This window comes from Hyalella azteca, unplaced genomic scaffold, assembly GCF_000764305.2.
Source record: "Hyalella azteca isolate HAZT.00-mixed unplaced genomic scaffold, Hazt_2.0.2 contig14034, whole genome shotgun sequence".
Lineage (NCBI taxonomy): Eukaryota > Metazoa > Arthropoda > Malacostraca > Amphipoda > Hyalellidae > Hyalella > Hyalella azteca.
The window spans coordinates 179,197-200,462 of NW_025943934.1; the positions used below are offsets into that span (position 1 = coordinate 179,197).

The 21,266-nt window shown below is 36.9% G+C and overlaps 1 protein-coding gene across 2 annotated transcripts; it reads right to left on the reverse strand.

Moving 5' to 3' along the window:
• Window positions 1–7,302: 7,302 nt before the first annotated feature.
• On the reverse strand, window positions 7,303–16,624 carry LOC108676251 (kinesin-like protein KIF20B). 2 transcript variants are annotated; one of them, XM_018164305.1, is made up of 7 exons: window positions 16,282–16,624; window positions 14,847–14,940; window positions 13,389–13,892; window positions 13,224–13,274; window positions 10,501–10,585; window positions 9,322–9,706; window positions 7,303–8,088 (listed from the first exon to the last, which is right to left on the reverse strand). In XM_018164305.1, exons 1-7 carry the CDS (start codon window positions 16,458–16,460, stop codon window positions 7,938–7,940), a joined length of 1,449 nt encoding a protein of 482 aa, XP_018019794.1. In that variant the 5' UTR covers window positions 16,461–16,624; the 3' UTR covers window positions 7,303–7,937. The 2 variants fall into 2 exon arrangements, with proteins under 2 accessions (XP_018019794.1, XP_018019793.1); XM_018164304.1 differs by having other exon boundaries at window positions 10,501–10,603.
• Between the last annotated feature and the right edge of the window lie 4,642 nt (window positions 16,625–21,266).

Genomic DNA, 21,266 nt, shown 5'->3' on the forward strand with positions numbered 1-21,266 from the left:
AGTGACAATTGAATCTGACGTGTGTTGGTGTTAATGAGATTTTAATTTGAAGCCTTTAGTTGGTTGTCGAGAAGCAATTTTCAAGCACTTACTTTTGTACCTACAGAACTTAAACTTCTCTGAACGTCCATGCAAACTCAATACGTTTATTAAGATTCTTCACTGAATTTGCTTGATTACCATTCAAGTTGTAAACAACTATGTGGAAAATACTATGGCTATTTACCGCCGTCGTGTGATTGCTTACCTTCGATACGACAGAAGTTAGCTCGCGTGTATAAGCGCTTATCTTCATGGCGCGACTCCTGTGTCATAAGTTCGAGCGAACCCTGTGCAACTTGTCCAAGTGCTTCATCAATGACCAAACATAACCGAAATAATATTTATATACATACGTCGACCAAAAATAACCGAGATAATATTTATATACATACGTCGACCAAAAATAATCGAGATAGTATTTATATCTATACGTCTTCTGTGCACCGTAAATATAGCTTTATACAATGATTTCCATCGCGGGTTTCTTCACTTTCTTGTATAATTCCATGCTGGTGCTCTTCATAGCTGCTCATCTGCTCGTCGGTGGCGCTGTGAGTAACACGGTACAGAAATGGTCGTTCTTGATTTCAATTATTGTTAGACTTTTTAATTTTTCTCTGTATTCGCAGACTATCAATTCGAGTTCCTTTCATCCGTATTTTATGTGTTTAATTAATATTTGATCTCGCATTCTCGCTTAACTCACCATGTTTCATGCCTTCATTGTTCTGTTGCTTCATTTTGTCGCCTCTGAAAAGGATCTCCCATCATTTTCTGTTTATAATATAATTTCTTTTATTATTTTTCGATTTCTCGCAACAATTCCATCTTTTTTGTTCTTTTTATCTGCCAGATTCTTAGAGGTGCTGGCGAGATTATGGTGCTGCATTGGTTAACAAATAGTTTTTTTTTGCTATTGATATGTGCGTCAGACGCTGTAGAATATCCTGGTATTTGGTTAGAATTCCTCAGTATCTAAAACGTTTATTTTTCCAAAGTTCAGCTTTAACTTGCCCAGACTATGTTAATTTGATCTTCGGGCTGCGGTATTGCAATTACGAGCAATTCTAAAGGCCTTAGAGATCACTGACTTTCTAGTGCAGGATTTTCCGACCTAAGAATACTTGCAATTAATTATTTAGGTTTAGACACGCAATTTCAATGCACTCTTGTAAATCCTCACTGGAGAGATCTCTCGATGTTCTTCAGTTCGGTGATCATTACAAATAACGTTTAGTCGTATAGTTGCGTTGAGCGCTCGCCGAAGTTACCCTGTGTCTCTTGCAGCAAACCACAGCTTAGCCCTTGTGCCGCATGCCAGTTGTGACTAGCGAGTACAGTAGCCAGCGCCCAGCAGGCAGCATTCAGCAAGTCAGCTACTACCTCAGTCGCGCTTCTCCGTCCGTGTGAAGCTGTCGTCTTGACAATCGTGCTGCTTGAGAGACTAAGTACTCCGTCTCCTATACATAGCAACAACTTTATGACAAAATTCGCGTTTTGACATGAGATCATCTCGGTATTCTTCAAGATGATTTTAGAGAAGAGTTCAATATAAAATGGGTTTTGCTGTCATGAAAGTATGCAGTAAAGTCTTCTGGATTTTATGGCTTTACTGAAATCTCTCGTCGCCGGAAACTCTGCCAAATACCGATCAGTGGTGCATAATAGACCCCTTTTGTTTGTCTCTAGTGACATTTCTCGAACGCTTCTTGCTTGTAATTTAGAGTGTCTTGTCTGCCAGAACTAAAAAAATTGGGTATGTCGATTTCGGTCCGTGATACTGAAGTTGCATTCTATTGAAAAACCACTATCTACAAGTCTGCTAGGCGGCACCGGCAGGCCTATTTGTTCTCTCGCCCTTTAAAATTTTGGATCTCCAGTGAAACTCAATTCTTCTAAATTGTATGAATATTTGCAGCAATTTCTCTTATACATTGGAAAGTAGGCTATTCACTCCTGGCTTCTGCAAGTGTGTAATGGACCGAAAGACGCTAGCAATCAATGGTAATTTATCTCTAACTCGCAGCAATTGCAAGACCTGTGAAAGGTGCGTGATCTATCCCGAATAACAAGTGACAGACACACCTTATCAAGTGCGGAAGATTGTCGCATCAGTGAAAATCTTATTTGAATCCTCATGTGGGATTATTACCTTCGCTATGGAGCCGATCACTTGAATAAAGTTTAGATTTAAAGTTAAATTTCACTTCAGCTGTGTTGCTTCACTTGCGTCGGAGGCGACTCGGAGCTTTTAAGATTCTGCCTGTTCAGTGGAGCGATCTCGATTTAATTGAAGCTAAATGGTATTTTTCTGTGAAAGCAAACAAATAAATTCTGTTACTATGTGTGCAATGTCATTTAAGCGCCGAAGTTGATACCGTGAAGCCAACCGCTAAGTGCTACTCTGCCCACACCGCAGCTTGCGTTAGTCCATCGCCATGGCGTCTATTCTCGGCTCCCTCGCCGCCACACTTCTCGTCGCTCTTATATTTACTGTGAGGCCCCTCCACGATGAGGCTCCATAGAGATTCTCTTATTATTTGCCCTGTATTGTGATAATTCTTAGATATTTCTGTGCCAATTAAAGCGACTTTTTCGCTAATTATCCCTATGTTTTGTGCTCATGATTACGATTTCCCTGAGGTTACGCTGGGTGCTGCCGTGCTGGTGACTCCTGCTTGAACTCGTAATATGCCGGCATTCCTATGTTTCATGTTCACGCCTAAAAAAGTTCCACGTACGTTCAGGTCGTGTTCAGAAGGAACATCTTTGTAGTAATTACTGTAGTTTTAAACGATACCTTGACTTACAGGTGACGTTTGGCGTGGGCGTGTACACAGGGCTGTATGCCGCGCAGAACTACGAGGTGCCGCGTGTGGATGAACCCGGCAAGATCTGGGAGAAGATCAAATCCTGGGCTGACGACCACAGAAAGAAGGACTAACTCCGCCATAGAGAGGTGACTTGCAATGCAGAATTATGTAAGGCCTGTGGATGAGTTTGATTACATTTTGCTAGTTGATCATACAGCTGTGGCTTGACATCAACTGTTATCGGCTCATAAACTAGTAAGTTCTGAAATATAAAAAATATAACTCAGTACCCACTGCAGTGAGTGACAGAGAGCGCATTTTCTCGTCGACGAAAACGTGAAGTCACGGACAGACAGACGGACAGACATGATGAGCACAATAGTGCATTTTTCCATAAATGAGAAAATGCGCTAAAAACGAATTGCAGTTTGGTTTCATCAACCTTTACCTACTCAAAAAAACAAGCGGGACTCGAGTAACTACCCCTAGGAAAGCAGATACGGTATCAAATCATGGCTTGTTAATTGTTTTATGGTAAAACAACGACTAAATTTTCTGAGACATCAATGGTAGAGTAATTTTTCATGGTATGGATCAGTGATGCAGCGGGAGCTCCTCTTAAGCTGGCCGCGTAGATACATTTTAATATTGAAATTGTGTATATGAAGTGTGACTGTTTTGTCTTGTGTGTTTTCTGCATTACATTCTAATTTTTTTTTAACTGGAGCAAATTTTCAGCTTCTTTGAATCAGTTAGCGTATCAAAGCGATACACATGAGCTGACGTTACGATAAAACAATATAACTCAGTACTCACTGCAGTGAGTGACAGAGCGCATTTTCTCGTCGACAAAAAAGTGAAGTCACGGACGGACAGACAGACATGACGAGCACAATAGCGCCTTTTTTCCATAAATGAGAAAATGCGCTAAAAAGGCACAGATTATGTCAAAATGCAAAAAATTATTTCATGATAAATATCTGTAAAGCATGTGGATACATACGAGCATCGCCTTCTTTCTGACGGTACCTTTAATATTTAAAACCAGAAGTTCTCGTACCCCCGCATCTTCATTATCCGATATTTTTCCCTCTCTTCTGTTTCGTTTAATGACGAGATTTCCTTTTATGCTGTTTTTGCTCCAGCAACTTGAAGGCGCTTAGTTCATATTGCTTAGGCTATATGTATAGGCATCATTCTAGGTAAGATTTAGGTTCTCTGTTCATGTAGCTTGTCATGAACGTCTCAGAGTTTTGACATTTAGTACCAATTTATGCTAGGTACTCAAAATCGGTGAGGAAGTTTCTCCACTAAAAATATTTGAACTTAAGTACTTGCTCATGAAATTCCGACTTGTTTTGAGTTGATGAAAGCGATACCGGCCTTACACCCTGACATTAAATGAAGGAAAGTGTTTTGGAATTGTGTCGAATATTATCATGCTTCTTGATTCAAAACATGACTTATTTTGCATTGTGATCACGAATATCGAATTCGACTTCTGAATTCAAAACCGAACTTTTACTGCTAGTTGATGATCATGGAAAGAAAGGAAAGCCTTATGGTAAAGGCGCATTTATAATAAAAGTTCTGTTAGTTACTTAAGATATATGCTGTATCTACGTTTCGTGCTCAGCTTGACTGTCCTCTTTCTATAGTTATCAAGAGCTGGATTTTATTTTAATCATTTGTTGTGAAGATTTTGCTTTAGATGTAATTTGTCCAGTATTAATTTATTTTGCTCTCATTTATGAATCACTATTGACACACCATGTTAAGATCGAGTTTTTACTTTCATTTTATCTCTAAACTCCAGATTTAACTCTAAATTGGTTCCAAAGTATCATCGTGAAACACTTCATGTCGCGGAAATAAACGTTTACATGTTGACGACGTATTCTCGGTCGGTACGTGTAGTTAGCCTACCCAGTTCAGCTGGCCGCGAATATGTTGTAGTTTAAATAGAAATTTCTTCTAGCAACGCTTGTAGACGTTGTGATCTTTGCTACTACTGTTGGGATATTCTTACCAAGAATTCCTTTCAATTATCTCTTTAATGCCTAAAAGAAAATTATTTAACTTTACTTTCATGTTTATCTGTCAGTTCAGTTTTTTATGCTTGCCTGTATCCCTTTTTTTATTTCAATAATTGATTATCTATTTGCTCATGGTTTACTTGCTCGTTGCGCGTCGGTATAGTTTATTTATCGAAAATTGGCCCAAAGAAGCCTGTCGTCAGGCTCATTTTCATCTATTCCAATTCTTGTTCTCAACTTGAAATTGAAACGGAAACGTGTGCTAGCGAATATTCTATTTGAAAACCTGTCGTAAGGCTGAGAAATAACAGAATTTTTTTTAAATTGATCCTCTCCGGGTGGTTAATGAAATTTTATTCATCCTCGAATGCTAATGTCGCGATCTTCTCTGCACCTGATAGTTGTGATGAAAAATAAGCGCCCCATCTGCCGTATAATCTTAAGCTTTGCCTCCATTTTCACTTCGATACCGGACTAATATGTGTGCCATTGAATTTATTTGCAGACTGTACAAGTGCTCTTGAATTTTAAACAGGAAAACTCTTGGAAATATCATTATCTCCTAATAGTTATCTGTACGTTTTCTTCAAATTGCCTAATCTATATCTGTCTGTGCAGATGTAATCGGCGGACGGACATCATGGGTAGTTCTACACTACCTTCAGCGTCTGCCTCTGGACAACAGCTCCTAGTCTACCCTCTTGTATTCCAATGAAATTAGGAGAGCTAATTAAAATGATATGATTTTTAAACTTGAGACATGTGAATAATGATAGTTTTGTGGTTCTCCTTTTTTTAAATAATATTGTATTCCTGCCATCAAAAGTTCCAGTATCAAGCAACAGTCTTGCCGATAGTACAGTTTACTCAGACATGTGCTAATAATTTTTGATTATGTTATTTGTTGTGGGAAAATCTCTACTTTGTAATGGAGTCGTCGAATATGTACGCGAGTGTGGGAAGGCGATGTGGATTTTCAATTTCCTGTTTTGTGTTAATAAGTGAGCACCTGACCTTGTAAAGACACGCTAATTGATAATTATTTGAACGCTCGACAACAAGATGCAAATATTCTCTATTTCAACTGACATGTTATGTGTAAATCCTCCGTCTGGAGCGTAGTGTTTTGTGTTTAGTTTTTAAGAATGATGTGATTGTAATATTATTCACAATAAAGATTATCTTTCTCAAGCCTGTGCGCTTACCATGCTTCCTCACACTTATTATTCTTAAATCAAGCAAACAATTCGAATGTTACTCATGTGCTCATACGCAGTGAAAATCTAATTATACATGACAATTATCAATTATTATTTTTTTAATAATAATTGATATCAAAAATTTTGTGTCACCGTCCTTGGACTTATGTTCCGACATCTTGTAATTCTTCGAATGGATTTCTCTCATACTACCACGTAACTTAATTGATTAAATTAAGTATAAAATTGTAGAAATTTAACGCAAATTGTGTAAATTTGGTTAAACTTTCGGTGCTGTTTCTACAATTTCATGTGCGATCATTGCTGTTATTGACTTTGTGACCGATTGATGGGAGTTCAGCACAGTAAAATTAATCTAGAAACTGAAAGGATCTTTATTCTTTGACTCAGCTGACGTCATTTATCGAGGCCACCCAGAGTAAAAAAAAACAATGATAGAACTTGAAATTGTAGAAACTCCACTAAATTTAACCCAATTGTAGGTTAAACGGTAAAGAATGATTCTTGAGACTCTAAAAAATCTTGAAAGAATCGTGAGCCTAAACAATTTGCGATGGGATCTTCAGAAGATAAGTCAATCCTTCCGGCTTATGCAGGAGCATATGTTCAGTCTTAAAATGCCTAGAAAATTACGGACCAGGCCATAAGTCCAGCAGCTATCTCAATCAATCGTCAGCTATGGAAAGATCGGGTTCCAAAGGCCGGATCCCTTGTGAATCAAGTCACGAAAAGTTCATGAATCGGCAACAGGCCATGGGCCTATTACTTCAGTGCCCACACTTCTATTCTATGGAAAATTGTCTTCAAGAAGGACGTCAGTTGAAGAGGTGCAGTAATTAATGCAACAGGTTGACCCATTCAGCACAAATTTGCCTGCCACACGTTTAAGAGTTCTTGTATTTCAGTTGTTGAGTGCGAGTACAATTAATATAGTGTATTATTATTATAGGAATAATCTAATGCTCTTAATAATGAGTATATTATACTGTTCAGAATAAGGATATGAATAACATGACTGCATTTAATTCGAAATCAAATATGGTTTGATTTTTTGTTCTGTTCAGTTGTGGGGAAGGTGATCGTAGTCGACCAGTTTGTGAAGCAAATTTTGTTAGCAAGTGAGTAGTAAAATTAAATGTTATTATTGGCTCCATTACTGTGACTCCATTCAACTTTCCAAAAACGAAAATGTCACCGAATTCAGTTTTATTTATTGATGTTCAAGCAACACTAATACAGATTAGGAAAAAGTCGATACATATATGATTCAAGAAATTATTTTAATTCTAATGAAAGTTTAGTCTGTTCCTGCAGAACTTGGCAAATGAAATTGCAGGTTTACAGAACCAAATATCTTACTATATTTGAATATGTTTATTATTTTTCATGTAATTCCTGGCTTTGTTCGGTCAATTCATATTTAAATTACAAAAATATGTCAATCTTGTACAGTGGCATTCAATCAACAACGTGAAACACAAGTAATCTCATAGTTTATAAAAAAAGTACTTGTAACGGATATATTGCTCTTGTCGAAACCTCAAGTAGAACTTGGGAAAAATGCACTGGCAATGAGCAGTTATGAAAGTTGAAATTCGAAGGGGCGACTTTAGCAAAACATTTCTGCAAAAAATAACAATAAATAAAACGAATTGATACACTTTCCATGGCTACACAGGAAATATGGCGATTAATTGATATGGGTACGTATTTTGAGGGCATAAATATATTCGTGATCTGATCATACCACATTTAACTGAGAATAAGATAAACATAAATCATTGGTAAGTTATGTACAGCTCTCTACAGCCTTGCTGGCTCTTGTGTTATCCTATGGAGTTGTGTGTTATCCCGCGGAATTCGGAAGGGATGATTTTGCCCCCGGGGAAACCTGGGGGGATGACGTTGCCGAAGGGCGAGTTGACGCCGGTTGGGGTGATGGCGTTGTTGTTGTTGTTTTCTCCGTTACCGAAGAGACTGCACAGAAAACAAGATTACCGCTTTTAGCGCATTTTCTCATTTATGGAAAAAATGCACTATTCTGCTCTCCATGTCCGTCTGTCCGTCTGTCCGTGACATCACGTTTTCGTCGACGAGAAAATGCGCTCTCTGTCACTCACTGCAGTGAGTACTGAGTTATATTTTTATAGTTATCTCGAAGAACCACACGCTTGAAACCGCATGCGTTCTTTACATTAACGTCTACAACCGTTGCTCTTACGTTCTTGTGACGTTTGAAACTACAATACGGACGCCATTACTTGCGTCTGGAACTGCGCACTTGACATCGTGTATTCACTTTAAACAAACTACTAAGCTTGCAGTAGCCGAGTGGTTAAGAATTGGTAATAAGGTTACTTCGCTAAATGAAAAGCTGACAGCATTACATTACATTTTATCACAACCACTCTTCTCGCTTCGAAGCACCACTAAAAATTTTCTGCGTCTTAGACTTTTGATGAGATTCTAGTTAGCTAAGACAAATAACTCTGTATCCTTGATGAACATTTTTTACGTTGTTTTATGAATTCTAACTGAAATTTTAGTTGCCCGGTGTAGAATCACGTTATATGATCATACTACGGTCACCGTTTTGTGATAATCCGATGCAGCGTTTGAAATATCCTCTGGCAGTCAGCTATGCAGGGAAAGAATTGTGAATGGAAATTCGTTAAAGTGAACAATCTTCGTACGTTGTTAGTCAAAATTGAAACTGATGTTATGTTTTTGGGTGTCATTTTTAGTTAAATATGAAAGTAAGTCTGTCGAAAGCGCTTTGGAATGTTTACTGTAATTAGTAACGAAATGTGAATGAACTAATTAATTTCTTGCTTGAAAATCTAGTTTACTAGAAGAAATGATTTTTTAGCGATTAATGTGAAAATCGCTGTTTGCCGCTTTTATAAGAACATACACGTCTGTGGTGTCAGGTTCCTTCTGATCGTGAATAATCAAGTTCTGATGAATTGATATTTGATCGAGGGAAACTTCTTATCTTTCATCCTCATTAACCGATTTATCATATCATAGGCGAGAGCGCTATTCCAGCTTAGACTGACAATGAATCAATTGGCATAACCAACAATGAATCAATTGGCATCACCAATAATAAATCAAATGGCATCACCAACAATGAATCGGAATAAATCGGTCATTGAGAAGCTGGAATTGATCACAGATCATTTGTTGCAACAATGTAAAGTAACTCACCTGCTAACCAACTCGTCTCCTCTCACTCTGACTGCGCTCTTGTTCGCAACCGCCTGCTCGATGGCCGTCAACTTGGCTCGTATTTCTTGGAACTCTGCAGAGACATTCGCCGGAGATGACATTTCCATGCCATCAATCTTGGTTTTAATCTCGGTAAATTCTCTTTTCAAATCCGTGACTGTGTTTCCGAGGTCAGTTAATCGATCAGGGTTATTCTCTAAACGACCGTCGATTCTTGCTACTGATGATGAGACCGTAGTCAGTTCGTCCCTCAGCGACTCCACAGTTCGGTGCACAGATTCAAATCTGGTCTCCGTGTTTTGTAATTTAGTCTTTATATCCTGGAGCTGATCTTTCAAGTAAATGATATTTTCCTGGTCTTCTCCTGAAAATAAATTACGGAATAAATATATCGTCTATCATATATGCATGGCATAATGCAATGAATAGAAATGATAATGTAAAACGTCAATTGAATCATTTTGATTGATTGTAAATTGAAGTACATTTTAAGTAACACGATCGTAATAGGATGGTTCATTCGCTAAAAATATTTGTTTTTGTTGATTCTATGTCTTCGTTACTCCTACTGTCTTCGTTGCACCTACTGAGAAGGCTTTTATTTACATAGACTTGCATATTTTATGGCAGATGCCGACACACAAGATTTTCGCAATTTATTCCGCAGTATTGGCACCGAAATTCTCATTAAAACAATTGACTTGAGGTATCTGGTGATCGAAATTGAAGGCAACCCGCGTGGAAAACAGGCAACCCGCGTGGAAAACAGGCAACCCGCGTGGAAAACAGGCAACCCGCGTGGAAAACAGGCAACCCGCGTGGAAAAACTAGCCAGCCGAACTCGATCAGAATCATTCAATAGTGTAAACCCGTTATGAAGAAATTGTGAACAATTAGAGTGTCGTATGAAAACTAGATATGCCACAGAACTTCATCCATGTACAGAGTTCGACCCTATTTAAAACAAGATAACTCGTAATAGAGACACGAAATAACCTCTTAACAAAACAAAAACGGGTTATCCCGCGAAGTTGACTCAGAAAATGCCCATGCAAGACAAATAAATGTGCCGTAACATTGGCCTATAATAAACTTCTATATAAGAACTTGCAATTCCACATCTTTAACCCAAACGAAACCCATGTCGGGAGAACTCACTTCGGTCTCCTGTAAGCTGCAGTAGCGCCGACCGCGTATAATTCACATTCTCCTCCAGGGAATGGACCTTCTCTTCACAGGTTTCCTGTAACCGGCCATTACACTGTTCGAAAAATGACCGTTAACGGTATTACCGGCGTTTCAGTGGCCGGTCGGCACGTGAAAAGAAACACCGTGTCGCCGTTTTTATTCTAATTTAACACCAGAAATCCGTAAAACATCTGATAAAAACGGCGAAAGATTTTATTTTCACGGGGCGACCGGCCACTAGAATGCCAGTGGGACCGTTTTTTCACCGTTTTTTCTAACAGTGTAGTTGATTATAATTATGCAAGCGTTAAAGACGAGCATGCATTTATTTCAATGCTTTCAATTTTGTCCAACAGTTTGACGCCTTATTAAAGTAAAAAGGGGATATCTTAATTCAAGCCAAGCTTTATTATTTTTGCTACAAATTGTACATATTTAGGATAGGTAATTATGCAAGCGTTGAATTATGACTATGACTATCGGTAAATAAATTAAATTATGACTGTGACTATCGGTTATGACTATCGGTAATTATGCAAGCGTTAAAGACGAGCATATTTATTTCAATTTCCATGCACTTCGCTGCTATTAAATTTGTCCAACAGTTTGATGCCTTCTTAAAGTATTGAACGGATTTCTCAATTAAAGTCAAGCGATATTATTTTTCTACAAATTATACATATAGGATCGGTGCACTTCGTATCAAAATGTTTCACGATTAACCAATGTAAATCACTTCATGAACTCTGAATGAAGATAAAAAATTGGTAAATAATATTAAAGATAAATTTGCGTCTTTGGATGCCATTTAATTGAATTGTGAGTTGAGAGAGCGTCCTCCTTGCAATTTAATTGAATTGCAAGTAGTTGAGAGAGCGTCCTGTCTATAACTCATGCAGGACACAAGCGACAGTTAGGACAAGGACAGCGTAACATCTGTGTTCAGTGGGGCCATACTTTCAAAACTCGCTAAGTGAACGTAAGTACTTACGACCTATTTTCTTGTCTATGATTGGTGGATTTTGTTCGATAGGCTGTCAATTATTGGCTGATGAACTTAAGATCTCTTAACTTTCTTTGAAAGTAAAGGCCCAGATAAGCAGTGAGTTAAGATGACTCATTCGGTGCGTCAGTACACATGTATATATATAGACCCATGCCCTTCATGGAGTCTTTACGCCACGCTTGTTTCAACGACTTATTTGCGTCAGACAGATCCGGTCACGCTAATTATTACAGGTGCTTGGAGTGCGTCACAATAGGAAAGAAATTAATTATTACAGGTGCTTGGAGTGCGTGACAATTAATAGGAAAGAAATTAATTATTACAGGTGCCTTGAGTGAGTCACTGTAGGAAAGAACGTAATTCATAGAACTTCACGTAATCAGACTTTTCTCTCCTGTCATCAATGTTAGCAGGTTTATTCTAAAGGATCATTCAGATACACTTATTGTAAATAATAAAACGTTTACTTCCCAAAGATAATGCTATGCCATGCCATGGATTAATGGCCATGCCATTAATCCATGCCATGCCATGGATTAATGGATGTGCCATGGAATAATGGCCGTAGCTGATGATGCATAACTAAAACGATTATGAATATTTGTAAACTTGTTGCCTTTGGTGATGATGTGTAGTTTATATGCTACAAATATATTAAATCTCAGATAGGATTTATTTGGCTATGAAAAAATTTCGACATACCTTCCTTTATTTCTCTGAAATTGTTTTTTAAGTTTATCGAACTAATTAAATTAATCCTCAGGGAACTTACTAAAATATTTTCTTAATAAAACTAAATAAACGACCGGCGCTTACATGAATTCCTTTCCTGTACAATCTTTTCATGTAATATGATGAAAAAATCATTCCTATTATGGAAAAATAATTGCTACGAGTAGCAAAGTATTTTTATGAACCTTAGTTGTGAAATTGATTAAAAATATTTAGAGAGCTTCCAATTTACAAATATATTGGTTTTGTTACATGAGCAAAAAGAAATAAGTTCTAAATTTAAAGCTTATGCACAGGATTATGCATAACAATAATGTATGAAGTTATTTTCTATAACTCACAGTGATATCTTTCTCGAGCTTGCTCAAAAAAATAACAGTCTATATTTTTAAAAAAATGTTTCTCACTCAATGAAGAGTTTCAGGATATTGATGGAGCGGATAAGAAAGCTTGTTGCTAGAAAGAAGCTTCGTATATGTATGTATATGTATCATATATGTTATCGTATCCTACCATACATATAAGCACTCAATAAAATCACATAATAAATTTGAATTCCTTCCATATATATTAATTTAATTTCGCAATTAAATATTTTCGTTTTGAAATTACATAAACTTTTATGCACTTTAATTATTGTTTATAATAATAAGAGCCTCATACCATGAATATTGTATAAAAAATTACCCCTTGACTTTACCCTTCATTTAACATCTTTTTAATTCTGTACGTAATTTAAGCTATACAACACTAAACCTTTATAGCAAATATTTCAAACAACATTTAAAGTTGACGTTAACTTATTTATGGAGAATGACTAATTTTAAGCATGAAAAATGAGATTGTTCGGGATCTGTTAGAGCAACACATAGCATCTTCCTGTTTGGAGCGAAATTTTAAACAGTTTATCCATATCATCTGTCACCATGTTATAATGAGTTTAATGTTATATTACCTCAAATGCTCTGTACGATCTGTCTCCGCTGCCGTTCACGAAACGCTCCACCTGAAGCAAATCAGAAAGCTGCTCAATTCCTTTGCTTCCTCAGCGTTTTCTCGTGATAAATCTTAAAATTTATCAACAATGTCATGGAAAATTGACTGAATTTTAACAACTAACCTTGTCTTTCAAAACGTTTAGACGAGAATCTATATCAGGAAAGAGCCGAGTCTCGTCTGTGATGTTCCGTAGCTCCTTGTTGATGGCCTCAACACTGCTGTTCAAATAAGTGCCCGTGACAACAGTTGTTCTTTGATGATCTTCTAAAGACTCAGTTTTATTCCTAAGCCAATTGATGTCATGAGAAACGCTTTCTAAATTATTAGTGGTGTTCGTAATCCTTGCGGAAAGATTATCTTCTGACTTGATACTTGCTGAAAGTTTATCGATTCTACCATTGATTTCGTCGAAAGAATTGTTTGATAAAATTGTTATTTGTCGAACAAACATCATGAGGTTGGCGATCTTTTGGCTGGTTTCTTCAAGTGATTGTTGCATTATCTGCATCCTCGCATTCGATTCCTTCTGTTCCTCTGTCAGTCGCAGCAAGGAACCTTCCAGATTTTTCAGTCGCTCTTCCTGATCCAACCAATTAGGAGCTTCTCTCAAGCCCCCGCTCACTTGCTGTCGATAAAATAAATTTTAGTTACCAAATAATATCATTTATGAAGACAATTTTGAGATATATTTCATTCTATTGATAGAGTAAATGAACTAACCACATTTTTATGGTTGATCAGAAGTCCTTAGAAGTGTAAAGCAAATTAAAAAACTCAAAGTTTTCCCCTGCTGGAATTAGCGAAGTGGATTACTGTATGGGAATGAATTATACAAGGGTTTCATTTAAACGATTTGTCATCGCAAATTTATAAGGCAACTCCGGACAAATGTCCGGATAAATCGGTACTTACATTATTGTGTTACCCAAAAGTTAATCTAACTTGACAACTGACGTCGAAAAACATATATTCGCACACTTATCTCTGGCTACTGTTATGCGGTACGTCATACCACATTACCAAAAGGCCAGTCTAGTCCAGAAAAGTACAAGTATCGGCGACAGGCCTATCCAGGCATATTCTTCAATGTGAAAGATACTATACTATACTATACTATTCTATACTATACTATACTATACTATACTATACTATACTATACTATACTATACTATACTATACTATACTATACTATACTATACTATACCGAATCACTTTCAACATAACGAAGAATTTAAATAAAGGCAAAACCCACATTCAAGCATTAATTTACACGATGTTTTTAAATAACACAATGAAATCACTAATGTCACATGTACTGTATGTATACTTACATTACTTTCATGTCGCATGGGAAATATACAAGATTTTTAAATATTATGTATCATATATAGACTGACGCAACCAACATAAGCGGACGAAAATGGTACGACATATGGCGTATGAACCATCAATACTATGTAATTAAATGCTTTATAATTACATCGAGACGCTGAAGGCGCGTAATTAATTAATTAATGATAGTTAATTGTCTTTATCTAGACAATTAACTATCAATACTAATTAAATGCTTTATAATTACCTCGAGACGCTGAAGACGCGTAAGGATTTCTTCTATTTTGTCGTCCGCAGCCGCGACCGAAGACTGCGGTGCTGTGAGCATTGTGTTCAAGCGTCTGGAAGTACAGAATCGTGGTGAAGTTTTAATAATAATAATAATAATAATAATAGCGGTTTCAGCGTCTATTAGGCGTAGGCCTGTCGCCGATTCTTAACATCGCAGAACATTCACAGCATTTTGCGGTCTCGAACTCGCAACTCACTGCTACAATTCTGCTGTGCTTAACCGCCCGGCCTCCTCGCCGATTCTGACCAGAAACTGGCGCACAGAGCTGGGATCGAACCCGCACCTCTCTGCGCCAATCTTGGTACTCTGAACTGTAACCACTGCATGGGCCACCCTGATGTACATGAAATCATATGTACATGCTCATATGTACATGAATCTTAATCAAAGTTTAAATTATTCGTTTCATTTGATACTTTTAGTGCTGAAAGGATTTCAAACTACAAATTTAAGGTGCATTAGGCTGAAGTTAGTTTTTGCAGAAATTTGTTCGATAGGTTTTTACCTACGAAAAATTAGAGTTGAATGCTAAAGAGGCACACAACATTCGAATCGTTAAAATTCTTATAATTTTTTTATTTATGAGAAGTTTATTTCGAATGATGAGGCGAATAAGTCTTAATTTTTCGCCATTTTGTTGAATATTTTCTTAGCTATGAAATTAGCAGAAATTTTACGCTTCTTCCTTTCTTCGATTCTGCTGGGGAAGAAAAGTTAGTTGTGATGGTTTAAGAAATATGGGGCGTGTACGGGGATAATAATTTTTCTGAATTTTTCGCGAAATTGAAAAAAAAGTTTACGAGAGATGTAACAAAGATTATACGAAGGCATTAAAGATACTGAGGGTTTGAGGATTGTACTTCAATGTGTAACTTAAGTAGGTACTTTACTCACTGACTGTAAGTTTTAGTGCAATAATGTGGCGCGAATATTTGTAATTAATGTCGGTTGCATGTGTAATTTTATTTACTACAGGTTGCAAGAGTAATGTTTACTTACTACATGTTGCTTTTATTTTAATGCCTGTTGAATGAGTTGTACACTGTCTGTTGTACTAGAAATCATGGTTTCTGTCTGTTGCGTGAGTCTTTAACTCTATACCGCCTGGCACGATCGAGTAACCGGAGCAATATTGTCACAAGCCTACTTCCCGAAAAGGATACGTTGCTAGTGAGCGCAAAATGACTTGCACTTACTGAGAGTTACTCTAGAACTAGCACTTACTGCCTGTTACTGCAGTACCAGTTCAAATCAATACTCATATCAATATCAAACACTCATATCATATCAATATCTTATAAACTCTTGGTTGCTTCCCAAAAAGGATACGTTGCTAATGAGCACAAAATGACTTGCACTTACTGAGTGTTACGCGAGAACTAGCACTTACTGTCTGTTACTGGAGTACCAGTTCCAGAACTGGTCAGTACGCACGAGGTAGCTCTGTAACTGCAGCAGAGATTGACTGTGACTTTCCAGCATGCCGGCCAGCTGCTCCATCGTCTTATTTGACTGGACATTCCCAAACCACAACACGGAAACTAAGTAGAAAAAAACTTCTTTCTTCATCTTTCTTCCGCTTGCAAAATAACGACGGTGTGATTTAAGATTAATAGATAATTATGACTTACATGGTTGATTTGCTGACCGATTATATTATTCGAAGTGTTTAGCGTCGTTTCACATACCAGGAATTAGAAAATATTTTTTATTTTTGAACCGTCTGAGTTTGACTCTGTGTGCATGAAACAGAAACAGAAGGTCGAAAGTATTTACTCACGGACAGATGTTAACTTCGATAATGTCGGATTTATATGGGATCTTTCGAAATTTTTGTACTAATGTGTTATTGGTGTTCAATCTGATACATAAATCTAAATCATCAATTTTTACATTTAAGGAGAATGTTGCCACACTAATTGGTGTGCTGTCTAAAGGCTTTTAAACTTCGCTCTACGTTCGTCTGATGTTTCGTGCTCATTTAAATGACATGTAGATGTATTTAAAAGTCACGTATACGAACATTACGCAGTGGCATGTCGCTCATACGCTTTACAAATAACTTGTGTACTCGAAACATATTTTATTTAATATAATTTCGCAATTTCCGACTGAACAATCAAAACCCTTTAGTCATAATTAAAGGAATTGAAAATTATTTCATTATAAAGCAGATCAGATTGAATTTTCGTTAAAATGGTCATTGACCTGTATCGTAAATATTTTCAAACCAAACCCTTTAATTATGGCCGATTCACGGTGTCGATCATAACTACCAGCATGACTTAGCCATTATACTCGGCAGCCTTTGTCTCTGTAACCGAAACTTCCATGGTTAAACATTAAAATGCTTGGCCTAATATTATTTCAACCATAGTTAAGCCAATCTTCGCTTAACTCTATACATATGGCACCACTGGCTTCATAGTTACAGTTGATTATGGAATGCGTTATGAGCAATGCATCAAACCATCACAAGTTACTTGAATTATGCCTCATGATTTCTGTTATTATGATTATTATTATATTTCTATCATGCTCTATGATATCAATATTTCTTTAAATTTTAAATCAACATTATACCAGTCACGCATTATGAAAAGAAAAGCGGTTGGCCTTTAGTTTGAATAACTTCACTGTCTAGAAAATCTTGAAGAAACATCGGTAAATGTTCAAAATTAGAATGAACACAAAGATCGCCGAGGAACCGATGCAACATAACCATCCCCGTCACTGTTGAAGAAACACTGAAGCTCAGCGGCAGAACATCCTGTATAGCTGCACTAAATACATATCTATTAATCATCAGTAACCTCTTTATTATACAAGTTTAACCCAGTTTATTATTCATGACATAGCTAATTTAAAAAATTATCAATTTACATATTCTGCATTAATTAAGTTTGAGAATATAAGTGTCATTAATTCTTGAACATATTGGCAACGACATCGAGTAACCACGTGCAAGCAAAAGATATTTTCCTGAAGGGTTGTTGAGAGGACGTGTAGACCACCTCGGTCAGGGTTCATCAATGGCGTCTTTCACTCATTGATGTTTATGTTTTCTCTCGTTTATTGGAGCACAAGTATATTTGGTCGCAAGACATATTCGTTGTCATGAAGAATCAGAAGGACCGTGAAGTGGTAATTTTTTTTTGATATATGTGGCCATGACACACATGTTCACATGTGGAAACTCCTGCGCAATTAGAGTTAATACAAAAATAATTTATAATTATGATAGTTACCTTAATCTTTAAACGGCAACTACATGATAGTTGACCAGATGAAAACTTCGTGATTTTTTATTGTTTATCTACAACATAGGTTTGAGTAAATATAGTTCATAAATAAATTATCCGAACAAAGTGCTTATATTTTCATTATAGCTAAACTGTACTTCATATGATTCGCTGAACATGTTCGGGATTTTAGCGCATTTCCTCATTTATGGAAAAAATGCGCTATTGTGCTCGTCATGTCCGTCCGTCTGTCTGTCCGTCTGTCCGTCCGTCCGTCCGTCCGTCTGTCCATCTGTCCGTCCGTTTGTCCGTGATTTCACGTATTCGTCAACGAGAAAATGCGCTCTCTGTCACTCACTGCAGTGAGTACTGAGTTATATTTTTTGAACAAGAGTTCACAACCAACGTCAACTTAGTTGAGTTTACAACCTAAAAAAGTCAGCGAGTTCTCACAGTGAAAAATGGCGTACTATATAGCTTCCCGCGTATCTACGTTACGTAGATACGCGATAAATCAGCACACTCATTCTACTGATTTATTCAACTAATGACCGTAACGTTTGTGTACGAGTTGTTCCAGTAAATACGCCGAGGAAACAATATTGTTGGTGAATAGTGGCTTTTGAACACTATTGAACACTACTGAATACTGTTGAACACTATTGAACACTATTGAACACTACACTATTGAACACTATTGAACACAATTGAACACTATTTGAAAGTGTTCAATAGTGTATTTGTATAATAGTGTAATAAAATCAATATTTGTTACAGACAAATTTTTGACTTTATTCAATCAAAATTTAACAAATAAAATCATTGAACCGATTGCCAAAATAACCACTAATTCTATCGTTCAAACTTTCTCGAAACTACAACCTGGTTCGCTTCAGACCTAATGATTTAAAAGGTCCATTTTTCAAACCTCGATTATTTCGACGTAGCCGTTGTTTACCTCCTAAAGATCTATTATGAAATATGAAACGTGTATTACTGATAAAAGTTCAAAATAATTCAACTTTGTTCGTCGATGAATAGGAGTATATACAGCGCTGCCATTTATACTTCCAGACGTTTGCTCTAAACCTTCAAGTTCGTTGTAACGTTACTACGAATACAGGGGAGTTCAATGTTCGTACGTCGATTTGTCACGCGACTTGTAAGTCGCTCAATGATTTGTGAATAAAAATCATCGGATTTTAGGCTTTGCTAAGTACGTTTAGGCATGCGACCAGCAGGTATAAACGACCCAGTCAAGAGAATCATCACAGTGCTAATGGGAAAACCATATGCATGTCTAGAAGTATTCGAATCGAATTCAGCATTTGCAAACCTGTTTTATTTTTTTTTAAATTTGCATTTCTAACCAAAATAATTTGACGCCTAGATTTTTACCTATCAAATCGCCGAAAATGGGATTTCATTAAATCGTTTAATACAAACTTTTTTTAAAATATTTGAAATTGTGAAAGGCAAACACTTAATTGAGATGTAATGTTATTCACACGTTTATCCAACAAGACGACAACTGTCATGCCCTCAAGGAGATCATTCGGACAAATTGTTTTGAATTTCATTTTCTTTATTGTTTAAATAGGAAGCGAATCGCGACTTTCAGGGTGACAATAAATGTTGTGTTATCAAATAAATAATTCGTTCAGAAAATATAGCGTGGGAAACTCTATACTGTACAATGGGCGAATCTGATTAAGTATACTGGTGCTTTACGATGATGATATACTGGTGCTTTACGATGATGATATACTGGTGCTTTACGATGATGATATACTGGTGCTTTACGATGATGATATACTGGTGCTTTACGATGATGATATACGTGATGATTTCTTTTACAATTAATTAACTTTATTGCGACTGGACTTATATGTCCAGCTCACTTCTTACGTTATAGCATACATATAACATATGTATTTCTGAGAGGGTTTTAGTCTATAGACTGCCTGCAGACTAAAGTAAGTGTTTTCATGTAACGCAATTTTATTGAACTCTTGAACCAATATTTCTCTCTTTCATTAAACAAGAGCTTTTCAGAATGTCGTAAAATACTTAATTGAATAATTAAATATCAAACAAAGTTATTTTTACTCACATAGAATGAAACAGAAGCAACAAGTATCGTTTGCGATATTGTGGAGAATAAACATGAAATGCTTCGTACGTCTTCGGCGCTGACGGCAACCAATTTCTGCACAAACTTCGGTCATGTGTGTAACACAGCGGCAATGTGTACATGGTTGTGTGTAACACAGCGGCAATGTGTACATGGTTGTGCATGTTGTAGATAAGCATCGATCCTGAAAAGACCGCCATAGCCTTGGTTACTCAACAATTAGTTGAGCCATGGACGTTGTGCTACTCAGTCTGTACGTGTTTGTGTGCGTGCGCCACTGCGTGTGTGGGCAGTGTGGCCAGTGGTGGTGAGCTGGTGACTGGTGACTGGTGAGCAGTGCACTCGCTGCACTGAGGCAGTCAGCAGTGCAGTGTGCACTGACACAGTGCACTCAGTGGTTGGTTGGATGCCGAGTGAGTAGGTGTGTCGCCGCTGCCGTTTCAAGTCTCGAAAGCACAGAATACGAGTTTATTCATTATTACCGGCGATATCACCTAAAATACCATCTAATAAATTAACATTGGTGAAATATATGATACAAGCATGCCACCTATTTAAACATGTTGTACATACACGATACAAATATGCCACATATTTAGGATTCTTCTTTTCGACGTTATTATCATATATTAAAACTTTCTATTATTTACCTCCTGAAAGTCAATAACGTGAGGAATCATTTAACCCATGGATCATAGATGGAACAGGATGATTACTGAATAGAAAGGACCAATTTTTGGTGCTGGACGAATTACTTGAATTAGCCTCTTACCGACTTGCGAGTTGCGACTAGCAACAACTATGAAATTGCAAACTTTAGGGATTTTAGGTACGAATAGCACTAAAAAGGACTAATATATGCAATAATGAAGAGTTGAATGATCAGAAAATATTGAGAAGTTCTCGTGCTGTGTTTAAGCAACGTTTCAAATTGTAATGGACCGAAATTTAGGAATCATTGACCAGCTCTTGCAACTCATTCGTCGGCAGTGAGATTAG

Bases quoted from the DNA above. Each gene is read 5' to 3' on its own strand.
- LOC108676251 (XM_018164304.1), bottom strand. From the start codon at position 16,460: ATGAAGAAAGAAGTTTTTTTCTACTTAGTTTCCGTGTTGTGGTTTGGG. The intron at 13,893-14,846 runs GTAATTATAAAG...TTTTATCGACAG, and splicing joins CGCGTCTTCAGCGTCTCGAG to CAAGTGAGCGGGGGCTTGAG. The intron at 8,089-9,321 runs GTGAGTTACTTT...TTTTCTGTGCAG, and splicing joins GGAGACGAGTTGGTTAGCAG to TCTCTTCGGTAACGGAGAAA.